Source organism: Magnolia sinica, chromosome 17 (genome assembly GCF_029962835.1).
Source record: "Magnolia sinica isolate HGM2019 chromosome 17, MsV1, whole genome shotgun sequence".
NCBI lineage: Eukaryota > Viridiplantae > Streptophyta > Magnoliopsida > Magnoliales > Magnoliaceae > Magnolia > Magnolia sinica.
Window position 1 is genome coordinate 62,164,226 of NC_080589.1, and position 13,138 is coordinate 62,177,363.

The 13,138-nt window shown below is 36.1% G+C and overlaps 1 protein-coding gene across 1 annotated transcript in view; it reads left to right on the forward strand.

Annotated features, from left to right (window-relative positions):
* Positions 1-13,138, forward strand: part of LOC131230258 (protein SWEETIE) — a 135,261-nt gene that overhangs the window by 109,542 nt on the left and 12,581 nt on the right. Inside the window, exons 34-38 of the mRNA XM_058226088.1 lie at positions 7,621-7,677; positions 7,856-7,942; positions 8,021-8,149; positions 8,287-8,490; positions 8,575-9,039. Coding sequence (XP_058082071.1) covers positions 7,621-7,677; positions 7,856-7,942; positions 8,021-8,149; positions 8,287-8,490; positions 8,575-9,039 — 942 coding nt within the window. The remainder of the gene's footprint in view (positions 1-7,620; positions 7,678-7,855; positions 7,943-8,020; positions 8,150-8,286; positions 8,491-8,574; positions 9,040-13,138) is intronic.

The following is a 13,138-nucleotide window of genomic DNA, read 5'->3' on the forward strand; positions in this document are numbered from 1 at the left end:
TTTGTGGGAGTTAGGACCACATTTCACTACAATCTGAAACTCATTAAGGGAAAGTAAAAAAATCTGGTGTGAGTAGTTTTATGGAGATAGAGAAGCTGAAACTTCAGGTCTCTTGAAAGAAATTTTCTCCTCCAATATCAAGAAAGAAGGGGTTGGTCTATCGGAAGAGGAAAAAATTTGATGTCAAGAGATTATGCCGGAATACTCTATAAGCGCCTCTAGGAAGATGAAATCAAGTGGCGCCGAAGATCATGGCCCTTATGGCATAAAGAAGAGAACCGAAATACACGTTTTTGTTATCTCTCCATACTTTGGCATCTGCAAGATCAAGGAATAATAGAATCTCATCTATTGTGCAGAATGGGAAAAGGTGGGAAGATAGGCAGCAAGTCTGAAAAGCTGTTGTTGATGATTATGAGAAGCTCCTATCCAAGGATCGTTGGGCTTGTCCACGATAGATTATCTTGATTTCAATATGTTATCAGTGGAAAACGAAGAATTTTTTGAATGGCAAGTGACTGAATTTGAAATCAAGGAAGCAATGGATAGTTTGGGTAGAGACAAGGCCCCAGGGCTGGATGGCATCCCCTTGGCCTTCTTCCAAGTTGCTTGTAATGTTGTGAAGGAAGAAGTGGTAGAGTTCATCGATGCTTTCTTTGAGAAGGGTGTTTTGGCTAAGGAATATGGTGCATCCTTTATCGCTATCATCCCCAAATTAGAAGGTGCTGAATGTTTGAACGATTTTTCCCCTATCAGCTTCATAGGCAGCCCATACAAAATCCTAGCAAAGATTCTTGTGACACGATTCCATGAGGTAATTGGTGGCATCATTTCTCCTAATCAAGGGGTTTTTGTGGGAGGTCGTCAAATAATTGATAGCACTCTAATAGCTCATGTGTGTCTGGATTCATAGAGACACATTTCGGGGATAGTTTGCAAGCATGATATTGAGAAGACATATGATTATGTTGAATGGGACTTCTTATTTCATTTATTGAAAAGGATGGGGTACGGTGCTAAATGAAGAAGATGGGTTCAAGTGTGTGTTGGTTTATTGACTTTCTCCATTCTTGTTAATGGCTCCCCGAAAGGTTTATTCTAGCCGCCAAGGGGTCTTCGCTAGGGAGATCCACTTTCCCTCTTTCTCTTCTTGATTGTTGCAGAAGCTCTTAGTTGAATCTTAGCTAGAGGCCAAGATGTTGACCTTATAAGTGGGTTCAAGGTATCTAATCTGGGAAAGCCCATTTCTCACATATAGTTTGTCGATGAAAAAATTATTTTTTGTGATGCTTCTCCAATGAAGATAAACAATCTGCGCAAGATTGTAGTGTGCTTTAAGGCGGTCTCGGGCTTGAAGGTGAATATGAGTAAAAACGAGATTTTGGGCATTCATCTAGAAAAAGAAGAGATCTTCGATTTGGCAGCAATTTTCTAGTGCAAGGTTGGTTCTTTTCCTTCTTCGTATTTGGGGCTCCCATTATGTATTGGGAAGCCTGCTATTCATCTATGAGACAAGGTTGGAGAGAGAATCGAAGGAAAATTATCCATTTCGAGAAGTCGCTACCTATCCGTAGGTGGTCGTGTAACCCTTATAAAGGTTGTGTTCTTCAATATGCTGATCTACTTCATGTCCTTATTCAAGTGCCAAACGGAGTTCGAAAAAGATTAGAAAAGTTGAGGGATTTTCTGTGGAGGGGATCAGAAGAAGGTAATAAGTTCCACCTTCTGAGATGGGAAGATGTATGTAAACCGGTTGAAGGAGCTGGTCTTAGGGACCTCCGAAGTATGAGCCTTGCTCTCCTTGGAAAGTGGCTATGATGCTTTGGAACAAAGGGAACTTTTGGAGGGAAATTATTGCAAGCAAGTACGGTATGCAACAAGGAGGTTGGGAGGTGAAGGAATCCTCACTCTATCGGGCCTCTTAACACATGGAAAGCTATCATGTTTCTCAACTATTGGTGACACGGTTAGAGTGAGATTTTGTGAAGACGAGTGGTGCGGTGATTCCCCCCTAGCCCAACTTTTCCCAAGACTAGCTCGGTTAGCTCTATCCAAGGAATTAAAGGTGTTAGAATGCTTTTCTGTTTGCTGTCATGCGATGTGTTGCACTCCTTGCATAATGTATTGGACAGACCTGAAATTGGAAGAGCTAGCTGCCCTCTTACACTTGCTCCGCTTCTTTTCTCCCCAGAGGACTTGATGACATTGTTACAAAAGGTTAGAACTCCAATTGCTTCTTTTATAAAATGATTTGGCCTCCTCAATGGACTGAATATGGTGAGTGTGCTTTCCACTTTTGGTCTTATGGAGCTCCCTCCAAGGTGGCTGTGTTTACTTGGTTAGTGGGTAGGAAGAAAGTCTTGACGATTGACAATTGACAAAAGCACTTTATGATTATTCCGAACATGTGTTACTTATGCAAACAAGATGCGGAATTGATTGATCATCTCTTCTTATTCTGCCCCTTTACGCTCAAAGTGTGGTTCCACTTTCTCTCCTCCTTCAATATGGGGTGGGTCATGCCAAGTAATGTCAAACATCTTCTTTGGGTGTTGCATGGAGGTGGTTTGGGGAGGAAAGATAGGGCTGCTTGGCATTTGATCCTCCTGGCCGTGTTGTGGGCGATATGAACTAAGAGGTTTGGGCAATGCTTTCGTGAGAGATCTAGCTTGGTTGAAGCAGTTATAGTTAAGAGTCATGACCTCTATTTCTGAGTGGGCTTCCCCTTTGTAATTCAATCTCTTTCCTTGTTTTTCCCTTTTGTTTTCTTTTGGGTTGTTCCCTGCTTTGTATTCTTTTCCCTCTTGCTCTTGCTAGCGGGCCTTCAATAATGTTTTCGTTACCCTTAAAAAGTAAAAAAACTTTTGGTGCAAAGTATCATGAAATTGGTGCAACCAACAAATACAACCTTGATTAAAAATCCAGAAGTAGCGTGTAGCATATGCCTCACACTTCAGAGGCATGAGCACTACGCTACATGCTATTCGCTATTTAAAAAACTGGTTGTAGTAAGACACCCAATTACTGTGTGTTCCTATTCGCGCACACACAAGACCCACAACAATAGAATTCACACAAATAACAATCATTAGCATGCAGTTCAAGTCCTAGTATGTTGAACCACAACCACCATGTTCCCCCTATCCATCAAATCATTGTTCAAGACGTAAACCCTAGCTAGATTACAGGCAAGCCGTTAGCTCTATTGTATCTCAATATAATGGGCCTTAATCTGTAGGGAATGTGAATGTATATCTAAGTCTCTGTGCATGGCTATTTTCATATGCTAAAAAATCACTCCAAACTATTGGAGAGCACCCAAGCATGCTGTCAACTACACACACACACACACACACACACACACACACACACACACAGAGCTGCCTACCACTCCAAACAATCACTTAAGCCTAACCAGAACTACACATATACAAATGTGGTAACTATCTTAACACACATCTAAGCCATCATTTGATGGAATCACATAAAAAACAACAAAAAAATGCCCCAAAACAGGGTTGTATGGCCCCTTTTCCTCACAAAAGACATCATAATCAATGTTCTTTGTATCAGTTTCAATGGATGTATCGTACCCTTGGGATACTTAAACATATCGGGTATCTCATGGGAAATATTGGATGTATTGCGTAATGTATCACTGTTTTTGGGAAACATTGGGAAATTGGCCGAATTTTTCAATGAAACTTTAGGGGATGTTAGAAAAAAACATCATTACACTTGGAACTCAAATGATTATGAAAATCAAGTATACACATTAAGTTTTCTTTCTATAAGATACTAAACCATGCGTCGTCAGATAGAAGTAATACAACTATATTAAAACATAGTTCATATAAAATAATAAATAAAGAAAGTAGTAATTTTTCTATAATTCATATCGCTCATTAGCACATTCAATATGCTAAACATTGACACTAAATATGTCCTACAATATATGATGTATTTATTTTAAACTATATTTCGTAATTTTTTTTTTATAATTTTTCAAAAAATAAATTAATTTCAACTTTAAAAAAAAAAAAAACTAAAATATTTTTAAAAATTCAGAAAAGTTCCATCAATCTGTAGATTAACCTCCAAGCATTCTAATGTGATTTTTTTTCTACCACTAATTGTAAGTTAAATGCGTGAAAGGGAGAAAATTTCAAATTTCCCCAAATTTCCCTAATTCGAAAATCATGGGTCAAAACCCTTGATTGAGCATGCAAAGCATACAAAATCATGAATTATGAACTTCATTTCACTAATTCCGAGGAATCTAAAGAAGAAAAAACTATTCAAATTCTCAAAAACTCACCAATTTGAGTTCCAGTATCGCATGCTCCGTTCTCGATTTATGCTAACAAATCCCCCTGCCTCTCCAAACAATAAAAAATGAGTGGTTGAGAGTTCTTTGGGAATATAATGAAAGCAAATAGTTTCAGAAAAACATAGTTTTTGGGATTTTTGGCATTATATATATATATATATATATAGATATATATATATATATTTGCAAAGGGGACTGATGCACTGAAGGTATCGTTGGTACATTGGTTGTGATATATTGCAATACATTACGATACATTGCCATATATCGACCGATATTGGTAAGTTTCCCAACTAAATCCCATTATTGTATCGGTACTATGTGCTATTAATAACATTAGTCGATATTATCGATACCGCAATCATTGATCGTAATTTCCTCAAGTCTTACCCAATGTACATGGTATTTGTTTTAATAGATGGGAAACCCTAAACCGCACCAACTCTAATGAAATAAAGTACAAGAAACTCCAAGAAAAACTATATAGAGAAAAAAACGAGAATGAACGGTTTTTCGACTTCTTTAATTTTGATTGAATCTCCTTTAAAAAGTTACCACAAATTCTTATAAAATCACCATAAATTTTCTTACATTGAGCTCTTCTAGATCTCGTACTTTTTATATATCATAATTGAGCCATCCAACCATACATTGTTTATGTCACTTGTACAAACAACAACGTTAGCAGTGGGCTCCACAAAATAGTTCTTCATTCAACACCGAAATCTCGCTTTGATACCAATTAGAAATACAGTAAAAAGAAACAAGAGAGAGATTGCGAGTGAGAGTGAAGCAATGGAAGAAGAGAAAGAAGAAGAAAAGGAAAGAGAAGGCTTTTAAAGAAATGAAACATTTGTGTAAGTCCCTCTTAATAACTCGCACACAATCATATGAGAAAAGCATGTTGTGAAAGTATAGTGAAGTTGTGGCTGTGCATAGAGTGAAATGGTAGAAAATGAAAGATGAGCTTTCGATGTCTGGGGGGGGGGGGGGGGGGGATGGGGGGAATAGAACTATACTAATTTCAAATATAAAATGCGGAAATAATAATCTCAATCATATAAAGAATTGAAACCTTGATTCCAATTAATTCGTAGGACAACCTTATTTCATGACGTCTTTGAAATCAAACTTTCAGAAAAAGAAAAAAGAAAAAAGAGAGAGACAGAAAATCAAATAAAATAATCACTACCAATGCACAAGGAATTATAGTGGTTCGGTGTTTAGCACACACCTACTTCACTCCTAAAATTACTACCCTCGTAATTTTGACTTTCACCATTTTAAGGTTTTCACAGGTTCACCTTAATAACCTCTTACGGTTCTTGTGATTTTCACGGGATTACTACAACAAAACCTTGTTTGTGATTTTCACGGGCGTACCACAATAAAACCCAATGAGATTTTCGAGCTATCTCAGAGAAACCCAAATAAAGCAATAATAACAAAATTACTTATCTTCAGAAGATAGGATGTCGATTTGAAGATAAAGTCTAGGCTTCGAGCAACGATTTTCTTTTTTGGAGTGTCGATGAAGCATTATATGCTCAACCAGAAAGAATATAGGGATCTAATGTATTTCAAAGAATAAACCTTAACTGTGACAGATTCAATTCTTTATTTCTCAAGTAGAGTATAGATTACTCTCTAATTGCATTTAACACTAACTTGAGAAAGGGAATTGAATAAGCTAAATAAAAATAATAATTATCACACAGATAGTTTTGGGAGGACTTGAGTTTCTCTCTAACCTGCAGAAGATTTATCACTGAATTTCATTATTGAAATGAATGAGAGAAGGCCCCTATTTATAGCGAAAGGATTTGGAAATTTGGTTAGCCTAAGAACAGGTTAAGCTGGACGGATTCCAACGATTCTGTTCCAACGGCTATCAGATTGCGCGGGATAAGATTTATCAAAAATTCGGCTGGCCGAATACAGGGTTCGGTTGGTCGAATCCCTTTAAAAATCCGAGATTCCATTGCTGGAAACTTGACCCGTGACACCTTCAGGCTGGCCCAATTCTAAGTTCGGTAGGCCAAACCCAAAGTTGGGTTGGTCGAACTTGCAACAGATTTTCCGAATTTTTGAATCTGAAAACTTAGCCGAATCTATATTTGGGTTAGCTGAAGTAAGTTGGGTTGGCCGAACTTCAGTGAACTTACACTGTAAATTAAACATTTTAAACATTTTTCAAAAGGACTTAACCCGATGGTCTTTCTAGGGTCATTCAACCTAGTGGTTGGTATTTACTTGATCTTTATCTTCAACTTGAAATCATGCCAAGTCTTTAAGTCTTGAGATGTTGAGCCGATCCTCATGAGGTGCCGTAGAGGACTGAAGTGTACTTGAGATCTAACTAGTATTTTGTCTACGAAGTTTGACAACTCCAAGTGTGCTTCAAATACAAGCACTTACAGAAAAGGATTCATGTACCTGATCCCAATTTGTTGGGATAAGGTTTAAATGGCAACGACGGTAAGGATATATTACTCCGCTAGTGTATAAGAGTAGAATATACTTGGCACAGACATTTAGATATACAATCACATTCCCTGCATAATCCATTAAAGCAAGTTTGATTTATGTTCAATTAGGGCCGATTTGATTGACTTGTAGCAAGTCAATAGAGAACATTTTTATCAAAGAATGATATGGTACACCATTACATACATATCCAAACCACATAAGAAAAAAAAAAGATTCTTGATTTTTCTTTCGTTATCCTTATATTTTACATAAGTTTTTGGCTTGAAAAGAATTTTGATCGATTTGGTTCAAAACAGGTCAACACGGACATGATATGCCCATATCATATTGGCTTTTGGCTGGGTTGATACACCCTCTGATACTGATATTCACAGCCATGGCTAAAATCTCTTAGTTCTTTCCAGTTTCTACAAATTTTGTTTATTTCCAGGACTTGAATATTTTTCATGATTTTCACATTATTTTTTCTTCCTCATTTCTTTTTAAATGTTCTTTAATTCTTGGCATCACCATTGAGGTTAGTCACAAATTAAATCCAGAGACCGAAATCTATTTTTTTCTCACTTCTTTTAACTGGGTCAACATATTCAATGACTTGGATGGATATGCTATTATTCAACCATGAAATAAGAAATTTTGTATAGGATCTTGCATGCAGCTAAAATATCGGAGTTGCCGGTACCTTGGTGGTGCTATTATGTTGGTTTCCTATCCTGTTTGGCAGCATTTAGTAGTGAGATAATTCTAAGGCTGTTCTATATGTACTCTATTTATTATTCTCGTCCTGTTTTGCCTTTCAGTTTGGGAACTTACCAGATCCGGAGCTTCCTGGACACCTTATGATGGAACAGTATCAGGTCATTCCCAAGATTTGACCCGAATCTTTGAATATCAAACATTTCATTTGTGGTGCTCATGATATATTTTCTTCAAGTGATGGCACTTACGAGAACAAAATAATGTTTCATAGCTGTAATCCTATGATTTTCATGGTATTCTGTTGCCTTACTGATTGAATTGTCATATATAATTCAGGCCCAACTTGTTTCTGCTGTTCGAACTGCCTTAGCCACATCTTCGGGCCCTCCTCTTTTGGAGGCAGGCCTACAGCTAGCTACAAAGGTTCAGAACAATGACCTCTGTCTGTTACAAACTTCTAAATTTGCCAATTAGCATGTCTATTGAAATTTGAAATGTCAGATTTTGACGAGCAGCATTACTAGCGGAGATCCAGTTGCACTTCAGCGACTGTTTTCATTAATTTCACGGCCATTGAATGACTTTAAGGACCTCTATTATCCATCTTTTGCTGAATGGGTTGCGTGCAAGGTAGGCATTCCTTTATTTTTTAAATTAAACTTCACACTACAAAATCACAGTTTTTGCTATCAAAAGCTAAATTCTGATTGTCATCTTTTTTGATATGCTAGAAACTTTTATGCCAGCTCTAAATAATCTTTCTGCAGATCAAAATAAGACTTCTTGCAGCCCATGCCTCCGTCAAATGTTACACATATGACTTACTGAGGGAGAAGCAGAACAACCTCCCAGATGAATATTTATCATTGATACCGATGTTTTCAAATAGTTCTAGTATTTTGGGGAAGCATTGGATCTCGATTCTGAATGACTATACTCATATTTGCTTTGGTTTGGAGTCTAAGAGTAATGTAAGTTTCATTCTTCCACATATTTGTATACAGATTCACTGTGGCTCCCTTTAATGGTTTTTTTTTTCCTTCTATTCTTTACAGTACAAACCTTTCCTGGATGGAATCCAGTCATCATTAGTTTCATCAAAGGTGCAATCATGTCTAGATGAAGTCTGGCCAGTAATTCTAAAAGCAATCGCACTGGATGCAGTTCCTATGAAGTTTGAAACGGATGGGAATTCCAAATCAAGCAGCAAAGATGTATCGAAAAGCATCTTCATATCTGGATACAGCATGGTCAGATTGGAACTAAGAGAATTTTATTTCCTCTGGGGATTTTCTCTGCTTGTTCTCTTTCAGGGTCAGCAGGTGGAAGTGGGTAAACACGTAATACCATTTCCTAGTCCTGGTAAAATAAAATCTGGTGGAGATTCAATGGTCAAAGACCAAAATATCTTGGGGTTGAAGTTTTATGAAATCGCCTTGTTGGTCCTTCAATCTCTCTCATTGGAAAGATTTTTTAGCCAAGAATTCCTTACCTTGTACCTTTGTCGAGAACTCCTACAGGTGAAATTATTACTGCAAGCCTTATAGTCTCAGGTTTAGCAAGGCGTTAACACTTATGCTTGGAATTAGCATTTTTCTAATCATATCTTCATATTCAGTTTGAACTAGTTGAATTTGTCAGCCACACACTCCATTTGCTTGCATAAGCAGAACCATGGATTTTGTTAGGATGTGTGTAAACTAAGTTTTTGAAAAAAAAAATAAAAATGAATATTAATATTCTAGGAAGTAGCAACCGTTTTGGTTAGATGTAATTAGTTATCTTGTCTGGATTCATGTTGGAAGTCATGGCATAGGTTTGACCCTAGCTGCCAACCTGACAGAACCCTCCTTTACACCGGCTGGGGACCAGCAATGAGAGTAAAATTCCCACAGGCACAATGTAATAGATTATGACATAGGTTGATTACAATCAAGTTACAATTAGTGAACAACTTAATTGTCCTTCATATTCATATTCTATAAGCGACACATGACAAAACTAGTATCATATGTGTTTTTACAGTATTTCTCCTACATAATTTAGCAGTATCATGTAATGGACACAATATAACACTATTTAAAACCTGGAAACTGACATTGGTGTATTGATCAATGCTTGTTTAACCATTAGAAAGATATACCCACTGTTCATTGTGCTAAGGAAACAAAGAAAATGACCATGATAGTTCAGACTTTTGTGAGTGACCTTGATTGCAAGTATATCGGTACCTATACTTCTACAAGTATTCTTTTGATAATTATCTTTTACTTTTTCCTATTTGAAATTGTTCCGATGATGTGGAGGAAAGAGGATACTTCTAGAGAGAGAAGGAAGAGTTTTGCTTAATGTATGATCTCTAGCACACCCTAATCTTATTATTATAAAACCCGTACTAAAAGGTATGATGTCTTGAGGGAGCACCAAAACATGAAACCAGCATTCGAAGCATTGGTATCACTACAAGTTTCACTAGTCATGGATACGGAAACAATATCGATATATTTGTTGGTAAACGGAAATGCGGGAAACATATGGGAAACATATTGAAAATGGTGGAATTTTTCAGTGAAACTTTAAGAGATGCTAAAATACACATATTTGTATATTTAGGAATAAAAAAATTGCAAAAAGAATGCATCCATTATAAGTTTCCATTTAATGGTGGCCTAAAAGCATGTGCTGTCATAAGAAACTAGTCCAACCACCCCATCCATCCCATCCATCCAACCTCCATCCAAACATCCATCCGTATTTCAGAATATCTACAACACACGATATTTCGTCGAGAAATTGTCAACAACTAGAAAGGAAACGAAAGACTGTAGTCGCGATATCGCCCATGTTGCGATAACGATAATATCTCGATATGATTGATATTAGTGTCAAGAATTTGAACATTGCATTCAACCATGCACCCATAAAAAAAAAAATTTGAAATGGAATTTTTTTAATAAATAGATTTTTGGTGATAAATACAATGATGATATAAGCCACACCTTGAATTTACACAGTTGAAAATATTAGCGAGACAAGTGACAACTAGAATTTACACAGTTGAAAATATTGGTGATACATTGGCGATACTTAGTGATACATCGCCGATACTTGGTGAGTACTAGTGTTATTGTTATTGCTACTAGTGTTATCAGTATCGCCGAGATGGAAATACAAATAATATTAGGGATATTTCGATAATATCAGGATACTCCACACAATGCATGGCACACATGCAAAATAAACTACTCTACATATGCATCTGTTTCCACACGCCCAAGATCTCCTACATCCCCCTCAAGCTGGAGTAAAGGTGCAATACATGCCTAGCCTGCATGTGATCTCCTAGAGATGTGAAGGATGGATTACCTTGGTAAGGATATATGGAGTTCAAAGAAATCCGATAATATCTTCTCATGCATAAAGTCACAATCAACTTCAATGTGTTTCATCCTCTCATGAAGGACTTGATTGGGCATAATATGAATGGCTGCTTGATTGTCATAATGTAAGGGGAGTAGAGTGGAGACTTCTATACCAATATCTTAAAGAAGAGATTGAAGCCAAATAAACTCACATCACCATTCGAAGTATCGGTATCGCTAGTGTTCAAAATATCTACATCGCATTACGTATCACATCCTTGGGATATAGATATGTATCGGTTATCACACAAGATATATTGTTTATATCGGGTGATTTATTACACTTTTTGGGAAACATGGGGAAACATTGGGCAAATGGTTGAATTTTGCAATCAAACTTCAGAGATTGTTAAAAAAGACCTTAATACACACATTTAAATCATAACATCTCAAAAAAGAAGTGCACATAATAGGTTTCCTTTGTATAGGGTCCTAAGCTATGCGCTGTTTGACTGAACTAATGCAACGATACGCAAATTGAATGCATAATATTTAGAGTGTATGCGATGATCATTTCATCAGACACTCCTTAATTCTTCGAAATTAGTTTCAATTGACAGCTGGTTGAAGGTAAATTTCGGGAAAAACTAATATTTTAATAATAATTTATTAATTTTAAATTTTAAATGATTTTTATTTTCCTAAAATTAACAAGGACCTACCAAATCAGTGGATTAGCCATCATACATTCTTGATTTCATGTTTGGAATGCAACATTGCAAGCAATTTGGGAGAAATTTGTAAAATTTTGATTTTTTCCCAAATCGGACTGCCTACACTCAAATTTCGAAATTAGAGTGTATGTATGTGATGATCATTTCATCAAATACTCCTAAACACTTCGAAACTAGTATCAATTGGCAGTTAGTTAAGGAAATTTTCAAGAAAAAACATAGAGAACATGAAGAACCAATGAATATCGAAATCAAAGTTCAAACTCCGTGATTTTTCATGCAAAACATGAAAAACCAATGGATTTGTAGCCATTTGACACAAATTTATCATAATTTAAACAAAAGAGGGATTGCAAAATTGAAAATGCTCATTTGATCGAACTTGTGGGGTATATCAACACTACCTGTGCATTTCATATTGCACAGGTGGGATATAAGATATATCATGCGATATATAAGCCGATATGATCGATATTTAAAACACTGGGTATCATTACAAGTTTCGCTAGCCAGGGACATTGAAACAATATCGATATCGTTAATAATCGGAAATGATGGGAGACATCGGGCAAACATGGGGAAAATGCTGAAAATTTTCGTTTAAACTTCAGGAGATGTTAAAATACACATATTTGCATATTTAGGAATTAAAAAACTTATAAAAAGAATGCATACATAATAAGTTTTTCATTTAATGGGGCCTAAAAGCATGTGTTGTTGTGAGAAATCAGTCCAAGCATCCCATCCATTCAACCTTCCATCTATCGATATTTCGCCGAGAAATCGTCGACAACTGGAAAGGAAATAAAAGATTCTAGTCTCAAAATTACTTATGTTGCGATAATGATAATATCATGACATTATCAATATTATCGTTGAAAATTTGAATATTGCATACAACCAATTCTTTAAATATCGACGATATTGGCTGATATATCCCATGATATATCTTGTATCCCACTTGTGTGATACAAAACACAGGTAGTGCTGATATATCACACATGTTCGATCCGGTGAGCATTTTCAATTTCCAATCCTTTTTTTTTAAAAAAAAAAATTGAAATTATGTTAAATTAGTGTCAAATGGTCACAAATCTGTTCGTTCTTCATGTTTTGCATAAAAAATCATGGAGTTGGAGCTTTGATTTCGATATCCATTAATTCTTCAAGTTCTCCATGTTTTTTTTTTTTTTTTTTTTTGAAATTTTCCTTCAACTAGCTGTCAATTGAGATTAACTTCGAAGTATTTTAGGAGTATTTGATGAAATGATCATCACATACACTCTAATTTCGAAATTTAAGTGTAGGTGGTCCAATTTGGGGAAAATTAAAAAAGTCTCCAATTTCTCTGAAATCGCTTGCAATGTTGCACTCTAAACATGAAATCAAGCATGTATGAGGGTTGATCTATTGATTCGTTTAGTTCGTGTCAATTTTTGGAAAATTAAAAATCATTTTTAATTTTTTTATTTTTTTGGAAATTTCTCTTCAACCAAGTATCAATTGAGACTAAGATCATCACA